A 16,328-nucleotide genomic window follows, 5' to 3' on the forward strand; every position below is an offset into this window, starting at 1 on the left:
GTAGGCAGCGCACCCTGGTATCAATCCTGAGCACTAAAAATGAAAGCATAATATAAAATAAAAAGTTAACATCTAATACAGGCCAGGTTCCAGACACACTCAGACCACTGTCCAACTTGACAAAAACAAACTTCCTGCTGCCTGAGCTCACCTCCTCAGGGCTAGCAGAGACCTTTCTCACCTGCCTGTTTCTCAGCACCTTCCCCTCAGAACTCTGAGAAATGAAGAGCCAAATGAAAGCAAGAGAAGCCAGGAGCTTTGGCGGCAGTGGCACCTGGTAGCCTTGGAAGGCAGTAGTGACAGGAAGCGGTCAGAGACTTTTCCCTTCCTCCCTAGGCTTAGTTCAGGCACTGGGTTCAGACAACACAGCACTACCATCAGGTTGTCTTCCTGAGACCCTGACCCCACCTCCATGCAAAGGATAGGTCCTAGAATTCTGTGGGTTTGTCACACACTGTCTCAGCATCCATGAATCCAGTTAGTCAGTCAGCCAGGCAACAAATATCCTCCGAGCTCTGGCTAGCTGCCAGACTGTGTGGTAACAAGCTTGACACCTTTAGGCCATTGGAATGAGGTTAAGAGCACAGCCAGTTCCTTAGCTCTGTCACTCACGCGTGAGATCGCAGGAAGTCATGGAATCTCTGTCAGCTGGGACAGCAATAACACACCTGCCCAGCATTAAGGACAGCAATAACATACCTGCCCAGCATTAAACACCATGGAGAGATTTGATATTATTCTCTTGTCTTTGAATAACTCTAGTCTGACGGGGAGACTAACGAGCCTCCCATCTCAATGCCAGGGAGAGAGTTAGGCCCTGGTCACACTGGGAGACCAGTGGGGGAGGCTTCTGGCTTGCACTCCACAAACATTTGTGGAGGGCTGCCCTGTGCCAGGCACTGTGCAGGGCACTGGGGACACAGATGAACAAGACACATTGTCCACTCATCCCTGTCACACCCCCAGGACTCAGTCCCAGAGGCTGGTGGGATGGGGAGGGGGAACACAGCCTCAAGGACAGAACCCCTGAGAGCTTGGGGCTCAGAGGGCCTAAATCCTCATCAGCCATTCACAGTCTGAGCAGCATGACACATTCGGGCATCCTTCTCCTCTTTAGCGTGAGATGTTGCACAAGATGGGCCCTTTGGTTTTGACCAATCTGACAGGCATTGAATAGCCCCCCTCCCAAGGGCTCTAACTCTACCCACGCCCAAAGCCAAGACCATCTGGGCTGATGTCTCCCTGAGATGGTGGAGAAGACACTCTCCCGGTACAGCCTGGCACTGCCCTGCTGACACACTGGCATCATTTCATGAGAAACAGGGGCCTAGATCTGAAGGCGGGTTGTTTGGGGGGGGGTGAGCATGGGGAGAGGCAGTGCCAACTCCCACAGGCCCTATTCATGGCAGAGTCCGAGTGGCAGAGCAGGATAATGGAGACCAGGCTTTGTCTAAATCCCTGACCAGGCCAATCCCTCACCTCTGAACCCCTGCAGCCAACAGAGCGGGACCAAGACCACTAGACGAAGGGGAGAATGCCAGCCAGAGGACTGTCACAGGCCTGCCTGCTCGGGCCAGCCTGGGGGTTGGGGAGGGAGACCGAAGAGCAAGGAATGGATGCCCCACCCACAAACACTGAGGGACACCTGAGGCTGCACCACCCTGATGACCAGCAAGGACAAGCAAGCAAGCTCCAATTCAGCAGAAGGAGGATTTGATGTGGACGCTACTAAATGGGCACAGATTTAAAAAAGAGTGGTGGCTGGGCAGTGAGGACCAGCCATAACTCTAGAACCCGGTGGCCCCTTCCTCTCAATTCTCGTTCTCTCTCTCTTTAAACAAATAAATAAATAAGATCTTTTTAAAGATTTGTTTATTACATATACAGTGTTCTGCCTGCATGCCACAAGATGGCAAGAAATCTCATTATAGTTTGTTCTGAGGCACCATGTGGGTGCTGGGAATTGAACTCAGGACCTTTGGGAGAGCAGCCAGTGCTCTTAACCTCTGAGCCCTCTGACTCTGCTCTTTACAAACAATGTAGCTTTGGCCACACCATTAGATCACTCTGCCTCAGTGTCCTCAACTGTAAGATGGGACAATGACAGTACTAACCTCGATGTGATACTGTAACAATTAAAAGAATGAGCTATATAAATCCTGACCCAGAGGAACTGCTAACAATCTTAGCTATCATCCAGGATGCTGAGATAGACAAAGTCAGCCTGGGCTACATAGCAAGAGATTCTAGATAAAATATATATATATATATATATATATATATATATATATATATCTGGCACTAATGTATATGCTCATTTAAATATATTTGCATGTTCTCTGGATCTCTCTGGCTATCTGCATTGGAACCCAGCATCACAGGAGTTCACCTACTGAAGGCTATATCCCTGTACCATGTTCCAGGCTGCTATGGGGTGCTGCAGCTCACAAACCTGTCCCTAGGAGTTCTTCTAAATAACTAGCCCCAATCTCTCACCCCAACACAGTCCAGTCATCTGCTCTGTAGTCTGTCTTTTATACTATTATTATTATCATCATTATTTGTGCGTGTGGTTTTTTTTGAGACAGGGTTTCTCTGTGTGTCCTGGTATCTGCTTTGTAGAATAGGCTGGTCTTGAACTCACAGAGATCCGCCTGCCTCTGCCTCCTGAGTGCTAGGATTAAAGGCATGAGCTACCACACCCAGCTGTAGTTTGCCTTTTAACCCTACACAAGAAGTTTCAAAGTAGGGCTGGAGACATGGTTCAGCTGTTGAAGGCTAGGCTCACAACCAAAAGTATTAAGAGTTCAGTCCCCAGCTCCCACTGTCTCTCTTCAGCCACAAAGAAAGGGGGGGGGGTCAAAGTATCTTTGCAATGAGAGATGAAGCAACCCACTGACCACTCCCACACTGCCCTGCTTTGTAATACCACACCCTCCCTCACTCCTACTCCCAACTATGCCAAATCACTGCATCCTTTTGTCATGAGTTCAGGGTTGCCCCGAGAGGACACAGCAGGCCTCATCCACACAACCCACACAAAAGGGTTTTTCCCCGGGTCCAGTTCCCTCAGCTTCAGCTGGGAACCACACAACAGTGCTGCCCCACCCCAGCAATACACAAGCTTTATTCCATGCCCTAACCACCACCGGAACTCAGCTGCCAACCCAGCAATGCCTCCATACCTTTAGGCCAGACCCTCTCTGAAAATAATCACTAACACACACCTCTAACCCCGCTCCGGAGGCACAGACAAGTGGATGAATCTCTGAGTTCCAGGTCAACCTGGGCTACAGAACAAGTTCCAGGACAGCCAGACCAACAGAGGGAGACCCTGTCTGGACAAAACAAAAAATAAAACAGGCACTAACACTTTTACTACACAGTACCAGAGGGCTTTGGGACCTGGGAGTCTAGCATTGCAGGGAGGGAATACCTTGAAAGGGGAAGGTAGGGCCTAGGACACAGGGCCTTGGAGTTCCCAGCCCTCTGGGGGTGGATCCAACCACATGTGGGAAATGGGAGAAAGCCTGGACCAAGGCTGGGGGCCTTTGGGCCAAGTTTGCAGGCCAAATGAATGGTTCTGCAATGGAGATTCAAATCTCCTGCAGTCAGCGCTGGCCACTTTGGAAAATGGGGCTGTTGCCCTGGCAGAGGGGAGAACCACACGGGATCAAAGGCTACCCACTAGTAGCCCACAGGGGGATAAGAGTGGAGGCAGTAGGGGTCAGGGATGAAGTACCTGCAGTTTGTGCGGGGCGGGGGGGGGGGGAATCCGAAAGCCTCAAGCCTAATGGCCTCAACTCCCCCCCCCCCCCGTACATCCTGAATTTCAAGTTTATAATTAGGAAACACACTTTGGCTGAAGGGATGAAGGGAGGGGTAGAGAAGCCAGAGAAGCCGACTGAGGGAAAATGTAACACGTCCAGTTCAGACATCAGAATCTCCTAAAGAGTTTGCAAAGTACATGCCCGCGGGACCAACACCCCGAGGACAGGAGCCCGCTGGAGTGTCAAAGGAGGGTGAAGCTCAGTTCTAGCCTTGACCATCAAACTGGACCCCAGGGATGTCTTTTCCAAATTCAGGAAAACTACTGACCAGGCAGTGTTCAGTCCTTCGGTTTGCACTGCCACTGCGAGCTGGAGGAGCAGGGTGGGGGTGAAAGCACGGAACCGGCAGCCAGACTCCAAGGCAGGGGACTGACCCTGTTGGGAAGGTGAGGGCCCCTCCCCAGCCTCAGCAGCTGGCAGATGAAAGAACCCAAGCAAAGCAGCCCAGCGCTGAGTAATGCCCCTGGCACCCCGCTCCCGGACCCACCCACAGCCGGAGGGGGCAGAAGGGAGGGCCGGGCAGGGCTGGGGTCCCAGTCCCGAGCCCAGCAGCCCACAACGCAGTCCCAGCCGGAGGGGGCCAGCCGAGGACGTCCCGCCCCAGGACCCCTCCCCCCACGCCCTGTGGCTCCAGCTGTGCGGGGGCCTCGCCAACGGAAAACGAAAACTCGGGCAGAGGAAACGGCGGCGGGCGCCCCGCCTGAAAATCCCGGACAAAAGGCGCGCGGGCCTCCCACCCCCGCTGCCCGGCCGCCCAGGGCCTGGCACCACCACCGACTGGGTGGCCCCGACCTGGTAGTCCCGGGCCCGTCGGGGCCCCCGCGCGACGGCCCTCTTCTAGCCCCAGCCTAACGCAGCAGTCCCTCCTGCCGCTCCCCAGCGGGATACCAAGCTCCCGCAGCGGTGCCCATCGACGGCGGCGCAGTGACCCCAGCCCGGACGTTGCCCCTGGTCCCGCCCCAACTGGCCCGCGTCCTGAGCCCTCACCTGAGGTGGCCGGGGCTCCGGACGCGGCGGGATCCCGACCAGGCAGAAAGCGACTCCATTCATCGGGCCGCAGTGGAGGCTTTGCGGCCAGGGCACGGTTGGGGGCACGGGCCGGGGCCCAGGGGTCGGGAGGGTGAGGACCGGGAGCAGAGGGGCGGGACCAGAGGGGCGGGCTCTGTGTGTCTCCGCCCACCTACTCCCGCCCCGCCCTACTAGCCACGCTTCAGAACAGGCGCAGCCAGTGGCCTTTCCATATGCTGAGCAGAAAAGTAAAGGAAAGCAAAACAGGGATGTACACGGACCATGGAGCCAAGGGTCAGAAACAAACCTGGTCCAGAGACAAGGTCTCAGGGAAGCTTCTGGAGAGAGGGCCTGCACGGGACCGGCCCAGACAGATGTTGAACGGTGAGCACAGAAAGAGGATGCGGACACTCTACTCAGTAACAGCACAAGGAAAGGCAGCTAGAGAGGGACAGAAACGGACCCCTAGGTCCAGAAAGCTGTGAGTGGTGGAGACAGAATGAAACGACCTCATCTCATACAGGGAAAGACGGACAAAGCTTGGGGCGGAGACGTGGTGTGAGGTGTGGGTCCCCCCTCCATTTGGAAAAGACCCCTCCCAGGAAGAGAGTACCACGTGGCAGCAGAGTCAGGACTGGAAGAGAATTCTGACAGACGTCTCGGGCACTAGGTGCCCACCGTAGCGCTGTGTCCCAGACCTCTGGTCCTGCAAGGATGGTCTCTGCCAAGGCAGCTATCCTAGGGGACACTCCCACCTCCCAGCTACCCTTCCTGCTCCACTGCAAGCTAGGCCTAAAGAGACACTCCTGGCCTGAGCCAGCCACTTACTTCCCAGTCCTCCAATGGAATCCCACCCTGTTCCCCCAGCTCACAGGCCCCCACAAGATCCAGTGAGAACCAGTACCTCAGGCCTTCATTGAGCTGGGAAGTTCTTTTTCTACCTAAATCTCATCTGTCCTCTTCCTCCAGTCTATATTGGCCTCTTTCTGAGCCTTCTTACAGGATTTTTGTTTGCGGGTCTTTCTCTTTCTTCTTTTATAGAATATGTAGATTCGACCCGCCTGGAACTCCCTATGTAAACCAGGCTGATCTCTAGCTCACAGAAATCCACCTGCCTCGGCCCTCTGAGTGCTGGGATGAAAAGGCCCTGTTTTGGGTTTTCTCTGGTATGACTTGGTTTGATATTTTTATTTATTTTTTATTTATTTATTTATTTATTTATTTATTTTGGTTTTTCGAGACAGGGTTTCTCTGTGGTTTTGGAGCCTGTCCTGGAACTAGCTCTTGTAGACCAGGCTGGTCTCGAACTCACAGAGATCCGCCTGCCTCTGCCTCCCAAGTGCTGGGATTAAAGGCGTGCGCCACCACCGCCCGGCCTGGTTTGATATTTTTAAGACAGGGGACTGCAGAGTGGCATTGAACCGTATCCCTCAGTTTCCTGAGTATTATTATCCTGGGATAATGATGAAGAGCCACCACGTCTGGCTCCTTGCAATTTTAAAGGCTTCTATATTCCTTTCCCCAGATTATGAGGTAGGAAAAAAGCAGATATCCCCAAGAAATAGTCATTGATTTCAGGGAAGGCAGGCAAAGCAGAAAGCATAAGTATCCTCCAAAGACACCCTCCCTGAGCCGGGAGACCTCATAAGAATGTTCGCTTTACCACTACCACCACCAGGACAGACCCAAGTCGCCAAGCCCACCCCTCAGGCTGTAGCAAGGAGGACGTCCCTCCTCCTAACAGCTGGAAGGCCACTGATAGGCACTCACAGACAGAATATTGTATACATAATAAATAAATAAATATTTTTTAAAAAAAGGATTCTCCCGTAATGGCCTAGCCAGAATTACCCCTTTCTCCTAAAACATCTCTAATTGTCTGTCATGTCACAACGCCTGGATCTTCTCCATTTCAACAGAGTACCAGCTCCTGCCCCTTCTGCCTGTCACTCCAGTGTCGCAAGACGTGTTGCCCCTCTGGCACAAGGGTTCTTTCCTCCCAGAACAAAGGGTTGTCTCCGTAAGGATAGCAGATTTGAGCTGAGGCTATGGGGGCAGGGAGGAGGGTGGTGGCCCCTGGGGTGCCCCTGGTTCACGTTTTCCAGAGCCTGATGCCCTCAGAGCCTACAGGAGGTTGTAAGAGGAAATGAGCTCACACTGACCGGCAGGCCAATTCCTCCCTCCACAATGCACAGCACGAACCTCCTCCACCCCCTCCCACTTCCCAGAAAGTGCACTGTCCCCCACCCTGCTGCTCCTCCCACCTCTTCCTGCACCTTGACCTGCACCCCCTTGCCTGCCAGTCATTCCTATCCATCTCTCCGGCCTTCTTCTCCTAACCCCCAATACACACATACACCTCTCTCTCTCTCTGTCTCTGTCTATCATCATCCAGTCATCCAGGTTCCCCAACCTCTGCCTCTGTGTGACTCTATCTGCACAGCCTACCATCTGCCCCAGGAACCACTTTTTTCCTTGTAGGATCTTACTATGGGTTTGGGACAAGCGTGCTCTCGCTGAGTTGATGATGACCCTCGTGGGGGATCCCCTTCACCAGTCCAGTCATGGCTGCTGACTCAGTTCCACCACAGGAAGCAGGGGACCTGCAAGGGTGTGGCAGGTGGCCCTGGGGATATAGGAACCAGGCCCTGTTCCTTCCCTTCAGTGTCTTGATCTTCCTGACCCATGATTCTATGGTGAGACCCCCCCCCCCCCGAGCAGCCATGGAAGGCTAGAGAAACAGGACAACTGCCTATAAAAGCTGCCTCTGTCTGGATCTGTGGGCTTTGTAGCTGAGCAGACCTGGATGAGGGGAACAGAGAGGGAGGCTAGCTGGGGAGCAGGCTCCTCACGGACAAAGGCAGGGAGGGTTCTGGTAGTGTGTGGGCAGGAAGTGTGGAGGGATGAGGAAGGAGACAGGAGGGTGTGAGAGAGGAGCCTGGCTCAGGCACTTAGGTTTTGGTCTGGCCTGGCAGAAACATGAGGTAGTGGTGTGTTTTGTTCCCTCAGGCACACAGTGAGGACAGGAACCAAAGAGAGTAAAAAAGCAGGTTAGGGATGTGGGATAAGCAACAAATGTCAGAGGCGTTGGGACTAGGAGAAGGGCAAGGCAATGGCAGAATCTAGAACAATTTCAAGGTTTATGTAGAATGGTCCTAGGAGAGTAAACAGGTCAGGTATCAAATCGTGAGATAATGCTTCAATTAAAGTTATGAAGGCCTTGCCATGCATAGAATTTACTATTTTGTTTAATGGACAAGGAAACTAGGGTTCAACCAACTAAATACTTGTGTGGTTTTGATTTGTTTTGGTTTGGTTTTTCGAGACAGGGTTTCTCTGTGGCTTTGGAGCCTGTCCTGGAACTAGCTCTTGTAGACCAGGCTGGTTTCGAACTCACAGAGATCCGCCTGCCTCTGCCTCCCGAGTGTTGGATTAAAGGTGTGTGCCGCCGCCACCACCACCACCGCCCTGTGAGTCCATACTTAATCCACACTCAGTGAAATATTCGCTGGCCGCTTAAATCACGGGTCTGGTCGCTACTCAGAAGACAGGCTTGAGCTAGAGTCTAGACGTCTGGAGAGATAGGAAGCAGCTGAAGAGTCTCTGGAGAGAGTAAGGAATGAGTGACATGAAGGACAGAACCTGGAGGAACAGCAGCCTTTTAGGGACAGGCAGAAGAGACACACAAGCATGTGGCATTGTATGGGGCAGAAAGGCCTCCTGGGAGCCAATGGGGGGGTCAAACTATGCATATGGGCAGAACAAAGGAGAGGCTGTGAAACTGGGCAGGAAGGTGGCGTGGGGTGGGGCAGGGCAGACCAGGCCACTTGACAATCCAGGTGAGCCTTGGGTGAGGCCGATGCTTGAGTGGGAAGATGGGAAAAATCAGATGAGGACAGGGAGGCTGAGCCAGGCATAGTGGCTCATGTCTGTGATCTCAGCCTTTGGGAGACTGAGGCAGGAGGATCACAAGTCAGAAGTCACTGTGGTCTGGACAGAGAGTTTGAGGATAGCCTGGGCTACATAATCAGACCCTGTCTTCAAAAAGCAGAGTTGAGTGGAGGAGCTGGAGGGATGGCTAGGCAATTAAAAGTACCCACTGCTTTTTTTTTTAATATTTATTTATTTACTTATTATGTATACAATATTCTGTCTGTGTATATGCCTGCAGGCCAGAAGAGGGCCCCAGACCTCATTACAGATGGTTGTGAGCCACCATGTGGTTGCCGGGAATTGAGCTCAGGACCTCTGAAAGAGCAGGCAATGCTCTTAACCGCTGAGCCATCTCTCCAGCCCCCTACCCACTGCTTTTGCACAAGATCCAGGTTTGGTTCCGCACCCACATAGCAGCTCATAACCCCCAGTAACTCTAGTTCCAGGGGTCCACCATTCTTTGTTGGCCTCAGTAGGTACCAGATACAAATGTGGTACACATACATATACCCAGCTAAACACTCATTCATCTAAGATACAAATAACTAGCTGGGTGAACTGGTGCACACTTTTAATCCCAGCACTCGGGGGACAGAGGCAGGTGGGTCTCTGTGAGCTGGAGGCCAGTCTGGTCTACACAGTGAGTTCCAGGGCAGTTAGAGCTGTTATACAGAGAAATTCTGTCTCAATAAATAAATAAATAAATAAATACTTAAAACGTTTATTTTAAGAGTGACTAGAGAAATGGCTCTGCAGCTAAGAGAGGTGGCTCTTACAAAGGACCCAGGTTCAGTTCCCAGCACCCACATGGTGGCTCACAACCATCTACAAGTATAGTTCAAGGGGATCCAATGCACTTTTCTGAGCTCCACAGGGACCGGGCATACTTGTAGTGCACAGACATACATGCAGCTAAAATACCCACATGCATAAAATAAATATATCTTTAGAACACTGTTGTGGTTTTTAGTATAGGGCCAAGCAAAATGGTGCAGCAAGTTAAGACAACTTGCCTCCAAGGCTAATGTCTGAGTTCAGCCCCCAGAATCCTCATGGTGAAAAGCCAGAACAAACTTCTTTTGACCTCCACATGTGCACGGTGGCAGGCATACAGGCATGTGCACACAAATAGACACACAAAAAACAATAAATGTTTGAAGGCTGGAGCGATGGCCCAGTGGTTAAGAGCGCTGGCTGCTCTTCCAGAAGACTCAGGTTCGGTTCCCAGCAACCACATGGTGGTTCACAAGCATCCGTAACTCCAGCTCCTGGGGACAGAACGGCCTCTTCTGGCCTTCACTGGCACCACGCACGCACATGGCACCCAGATACACATGCAGGCAAAACACCAGTTCACATGAGATGTAATTAAAAGATAAGCCAAGCATTTGAAAACATGTGTCTGGGGAAGAGACTGAGGACATACGGGAGGAAGCTGAGTGGATGGAAGAAAAGCATCCCCTGGACTGGACAGAGACCAGGAGGACCACACAGGAAGGGCCATGGAATCCTCAGTGTTGGCCTGGTCCTGAGTTGGCAAGAAGTTTAAGAGTGTCATTGAGGGAGGTCTGAGATGAGATGCCCAGTCCTGTTCACTAGGCAGCTGTCTGACTTCTAGGACAAGTATATGCTCTGAGCTTCCATCCCACCCTTGAAGATCAATCAGTAAGGCCTTCTCTCTCCTCTTTGTGAATGGACAGGCATGGAGGCTCACATTTAACATCAGACTTGAAGCTCCCTGGAGCTGTAAGAACATGGGTTCTTTTCCATTGAAAACATCCTAAATTCCTTGGTGTAGAAGTATACACCTTCAATCCCAGCACCGGGGAGGCAGAAGCCAGAAGCTCTGTGTGAGTTCTGAGCCATCCTGGTCTACATTGCTTGTTCCAACCTGCAGAGCTAGTTAACATCCGCGAGTTAGTCATACAGTGCAGAGTCCAGCCTGTTCTCCCCTAGGCTAAGGAGCTGGCTGCAAATTGTGCCCCACAGCCACAGAGGACAGGGCCATATACACCCCAGGAGAAGGTCAGAGGATTGGGTACAAGTGTGGACGCTGGAACTCAGTTGGTGGACTGCTCCCCTAGCACACACCAAGTCCTGGATTCCATCCTCAGTACCAGGAGAGGTAGTGCCTACCTAGAACTACTGTATACGGGCTGCCCGTGCACGCTTCAACACTGCCAGGGCGTACATTTCCCTCTATAATCCCAGCTCTGGGGAAGGGAAGAGGGGTGGACATTCAAGGTCATCCCCAACCACACATATCGAGTCATAGGCCAACCTGAGCTACATGAGAACTTATTTTTAGGAAAAAAAAATAGAATGCGGGGGCTGGAGAGATGGCTCAGAGGTTAAGAGCACTGCCTGCTCTTCCAAAGGTCCTGAGTTCAGTTCCCACCAACTGCATGGTGGCTCACAACCATCTAATGAGATCTGGTGCCCTCTTTCGGCCTGCAGACATACATATAGGCAGAATACTGAAAATACTGTATACATGATAAATAAATAAATCTTTAAAAAAAAATAGAATGCGTTTTTTGCTAAAGTTATATTGCTTTTACACTCTGGTAAAGCCAATACCCTGTAAACTGAGCTGGGTGTGGTGGCATACACCTGTAATCCAACACACAGGAGCCTGATATAGGAGGTTTGCCATCAGCTCAAGGCTAGTCTGGGCTACACGGAAAGTACCGGGTCAGCCTTGGTTACATAACAAGACCTTGTTTCAAAAAAAAAAAAAGTTAAGAAGCTACCCCACTTGGGCCACCATATGTTAGGAATTGTCTGTAAAATGATGGATTAAAGGGCCAAAGGGTCATGAACTTGGCCTCTGCAGCAGGCCTTCCAATAAAGGAAAATGAGTGCCCCCTGGTGGAAGAAGAGAGGAGAGCAGGGTTAGACAGGAAAGCTGGTCTTGGCAACCCTGGCTTTCGGCTCCTAGATCCTCTGAAGTCTCCCAGAGGGAACCCTGTCCTCTCTAGAGTTTGCATCTCCAAAGCAATGGAGTGGTGGGGACAGTCTGATGAAAGAGACGGCGTGCTTGCCCTCAAGGAACCCGTATTCTAGGGAGGGAGGCGGACCCACAAGGATACTCTGGGATGGTACTGCAATGGAGGCTAGGGACTGAGAAAAGAAGGCAATGGTCTTGGGAGGCTAGCTTAGACTCTCGAAGGCCCCTGAGTGGCCAAGGACTGAGGAAGGAGGGAGTGGTGGGATGCAAGCTCTGGCAAACCTGTGAGCCTTCTCTGCAGACTCACACCCTTGGGTTTGTTTGCTTTGCTTGAGACAATCTCACTACATAACCTTAGCTGGCCTGGAACTTGCGAGATAGGCTAGGGCTGACCTCAAAATGACAGAGATCTGTCTGCCTCTGCCTCCTGGGTGCTGGGATTAAAGGCAGAAAGCATCACAAAGAATTTGGGGTGGGGGCAGTCTTTTATCACGGCAAGAGTTTCTCTGTGTAGCCCTGGTTGTCCTGGAACTTGCTCTGTAGACTTGGTCTGTTCGATGCTGGCCTCGAACTCACAGAGATCTGCCTGCCTCTGCCTACAGAGTGCTGGGATCAAAAGCGTGCACCACCACCGCCCGGCTATCACAAAGAGTTTTTAATGGTGTCAGTGGGGAAACTATTCATTCCAAAAGATGCCAGTCCCTACTTGATCTCTGCTGCCAGGCCCCTGTGGCAGAAAGCCTGACAGGACTTGGGAAAGGGAGGCTAAACATCTCTGGCTAGTTTAGGGCTAAGCCATTAGGGTCTTACCAAATAGCTGGGGCCTCTCACCTAGCAACCCCTGGGCAGCTGGCTGGGGGCTGCAGTTTCCCTGGGCTGGCAGCAGTCACAGGAAGGCTGAGCATGTGTCACCGCAGGAGGTGATAACCCTGCTCCATCAGAACTGACTGCTACGGGGTGGCACAAAGAGATGAGGCCTTGGGTGGGGTCTCTGCCCTACAGGGTCCTAACTGTGAATTGTCAGCCAGGGGAGCCCCTGGGCCATGGACTGAGGGACTGAGCATGTGTACGAAGATAAATGATGACCCACAGAGATGGTGGTACCTGCTAGGAGGGCTTTGGAACACCAAGATGGAGGGGAAAGGGACTGAACGGTGCTGAGTGCTGGTGATGGCTCACAGTCTTTCTAATCTAATTTCGTTTAATCCCATGAGAACCCTGGAAGATGAATATAATTAGGTCCACTGTGTGAATGAGGAAATGGGCTCAGAGAGGTTAAGTAATTTATCCGGGCTTTCCCAGTTCAGATTCGGGACTCAAGTAAGGTCTGAGGGTAACTCCTTGCTCTGTGCTAGGGCACTTTGGGGGCTGAGGGGTAGCAGGTCAGCCTAGGCTCTGCCCCGCCCCCACATAGGAGGGTCTCACTCTCAGACTGCCCTCCTGGAAGGGTAGAGGAGCAAAGAGAGTGGAAGGGAGGACAAGGAAAAAGGAAAGAGGGGAGGGGAGGGGAGAGGAGAAAGGGGTGGGTGGCTCCCACCTCCCCCTGGAAGCTCTGGAAATCCCCAGCAGCTGCCCCTCTCTCCTTTGTCTGGCCCTCAGCCAGCCCTGGGTGGAGAGAGGGGAGTCCAATGGGGAGGAAAGGGGGCGGAGCTGGAAACAAGATTGGGGGAACCTGGCAAATCCAGCCCCTGGGAGAGATTCCAGACAGGCTCCCCTTTAGGAAACCCTCCATGCCAGAATCCACACATACCAAGCAGACACACAGGGAGGGTCTTGCACTATAAACGGATTCTCTGCTTTATAAGAGGACTTAGCACATGGGAAACTTAAAATAGGAGCTGCTGCAGCTCTGGTTTCAGAAACACCCCTTACAAGCGATGCTTCAGGTGGCTTTGAACACCAGTCACTGGCAGAGAAGCGGGCAGGGCTCTGGGTATAGGATACCCCAAGGTCTTAGACATGTCAAGCCGGCACCTCCACTCTGCTCGCACAAATCCCCCCACACCACGTCCAACATAAGAGTGAGCTCACATTTGGAAGGCCATGGGCTGAGTAGCCTTGCTCTTCTCCATAGCTGGCAACTCTCACGGCAGCCTGGAGACACACAGTCCAGGCCTATGAGCAGCGTTCTGTAGAGCCAGGCCAGAAGTCCCATGGCCTGAAGCCAGGCTCACATGTACATCCTGTAGCACTAGCACTAGGGAACCCAGCCACACAGTGATACATACACATACACATACAGAGAGAGAGAGAGAGAGAGAGAGAGAGAGAGAGAGAGAGAGAGAGAGGAGAAGAGGAGAGGAGAGGAGAGGAGAGGAGAGGAGAGGAGAAGAGGAAGAGGAGAGGAAGAGGAGAAGAAAAGAAAGCCCAATGTCTTGTTGTCCTGTTCTACTCCCTGGGAGGTTGGGCAATGGGCTTGGTAAGGCCTGTCCTTTGAGAAAGGGAAGAGTCTGATACCAGAATAAAAGAGGATGTACCTCTAGAAGCAAAAGTCACCTGGAGGAGTACTTGGGTGGGGACAGTAGGGGACAGAAACAGTGGCCCTAGCCTTCTTGTCTAAAAAAAAAAAAAGAAAGAAAGCAAGCAAGCAAGCAAGCAAGCTGGGTGTGGTGGCTCACGCCTTTAATCTCAGCACTTGGGAGGCAGAGGCAGGCGGATCTCTGTGAGTTCAAGGCCAGCCTGGTCTACAGAACCTAGTTCCAGGACAGGCTCCAAAACCACAGAGAAACCCTGTCTTCAAAGACCAAAAACATGGAGGTGAAATTCATGTAACATAAAACTGATACTAAGATTAAAGAATTCAGCCGCCTTTAGTAAGACCCCTGACTTTTTAGTGCGCCCATCAGCACTCAGCAGTAAGACATGAGGAGTAGTGTCCCTTCCCCCTACCAGACCTACTGCTTGGGGAGCTGCCACTGGCCATTTAAATTAATGGCCAAGATGCCAAACAGGCCTGGAGACTGGAGTAGCCCATGACCCCGCCCCAAACCTCACAGCCCAGCCCAGGAAAGAAACCGGGAGCACTCAATGCCTCCCAACCTTCCAGAATCTAGGTTCATCCATCTAGTGACTCTCCACCATCGTGGGTAGCCCATGCCTGAACCTCTCTGTAACAGTGGAGGGACCTGAGCTCAGTGGGAGTGGTCGGATCTTAAGAGGTTAAGCAGCCTAAAGCAGCCTAGAGCAGGAAAAAGATGGTTATGTGGACAGGTTCAGCACTTCCAGAAACACCTAAAGACGGAAAAGCCAACTCCACCACTCCAAACCCCACCCAAGGACCTCACACATCCTTGGGAGCATGGAGGACACTTCACCCCCATCCATTGCTGCCCCTCTGAAAGCCAGAGCTGTGAGCCAAAATCTGGGCCCTCCTGGTCACTGACCTGACTGGCCAGGCTCTCTGAGGTTTGTAGAGCTAACAGAGTGATAGCTCTAGCAGGGGGTCTTTCCCTGGCCACTGCCTCTAGCCCATACCCTCAGTGCCCAGCCAGAAACCTGGGTAAGAGGCAGGCAGCCGCCCACCTGGCCAGAGCTGCAGTGCTGCATTTGGGGCGCATGTGGCGAGACTCCTAGCCCACCCCTTCCTCTCGTTGCCGTGAAATGGTGGCAGCAGTTGCTGCAGCTGCTGTAACTGGGAGAAGAGGCAGACAGGCTGGGAGAAGTCCCTTGACACGTAGGGGGGAAGGGCCGCTGTATCTTGAAGTCCCACTGGAGGGTGGAGACCAGGGGGACAACGGAGTTGTGTGGCCACCCCTCCGTTCTGCAGAGCCCGCGTCCCCTCAGGCCTAGGTTTAGCGAGCAGGGGCTGGGGGCTTGTCTTCCCGACTGAAGATGGGGGCCTCTAAATGTGGGGGGGGGTGTAGAGTGCACCCTCTGCTCGTGCCTCCCTGGCTATCAGCGATGGGGGAGTGCCCCCGAGAGCGCGCGTGTGCATGTGGGAATCAGCTCTGTGTCGTACGGCCCCTTCCCTTTCCTCCAGCTCGGCCCCGCCCAGAGACCCCGCGCCCGCACCCCTCCCTCGTAGTCCGGCCATCACTCCTGCCTCGCCCACCCTCGCCGGGTCACCGCGCCCGCAGCCCTGGTTCTCAGACACGCGCCCGTACCCGACATCCGCTGACCTGCTCCATGCTGCGACCGCTATGCTGTCCTCCGCGCGCTGGCCCCAGAGGGCGCAGGGGGCGGCGGCCCCTCCATGTACCCTGGCCAGGCAGCTGCACCCGGCGACCACGAGCCACGCCAGGAGCGCCTGGACTCCGCTGCCCGAGCCCACCCCGCCTCGGGCTCCGCCCCGCCGCAGGCTCCGCCCCTCCGCGGGCTCCGCTATCTCCCCCGGCCCGGGTGGGGGCCGCGCTCCACGAGCTCACACTTCTCACACGCAGACACCGGCCACCAACTGCGCGAAGTCTCACACTATCACACACACTGTGCATCCCAGGGCCTCACACATCCAGGGGCTCCTCCTGCCTCCACCCGCAGTGCTGCTTGTCCTGGGATCTTGTCCGTGGAGAGAAGACTCCGGCTCTAGGGGAAGACCCTTGTCACTTTCCTGAGGCTAGCCAAATCGAGAGGGCCCCACCTTTCCTTTCACAGGCTCCAGGAAGAAGCTT

At 53.2% G+C, this 16,328-nt stretch overlaps 1 protein-coding gene across 6 annotated transcripts in view; it reads right to left on the minus strand.

Moving 5' to 3' along the window:
• Arhgap23 (Rho GTPase activating protein 23) overlaps positions 1–15,959 on the minus strand; it is a 93,101-nt gene extending 77,142 nt beyond the window's left edge. For 4 of the 6 annotated variants that reach the window (XM_005368322.2, XM_013354186.2, XM_026789889.1 and 1 more), the window contains exon 1: positions 4,818–4,910. In XM_005368322.2, coding sequence (XP_005368379.2) covers positions 4,818–4,880 — 63 coding nt within the window. In that variant the 5' untranslated portion in view covers positions 4,881–4,910. Of the gene's footprint in view, positions 1–4,817; positions 4,911–15,824 lie in introns of those variants that run through there. The other 2 variants (XM_026789891.1, XM_026789890.1) reach the window with 2 other exon arrangements.
• Between the last annotated feature and the right edge of the window lie 369 nt (positions 15,960–16,328).

This window comes from Microtus ochrogaster, unplaced genomic scaffold (genome assembly GCF_000317375.1).
Source record: "Microtus ochrogaster isolate Prairie Vole_2 unplaced genomic scaffold, MicOch1.0 UNK31, whole genome shotgun sequence".
In the NCBI taxonomy this organism is placed as follows: domain Eukaryota; kingdom Metazoa; phylum Chordata; class Mammalia; order Rodentia; family Cricetidae; genus Microtus; species Microtus ochrogaster.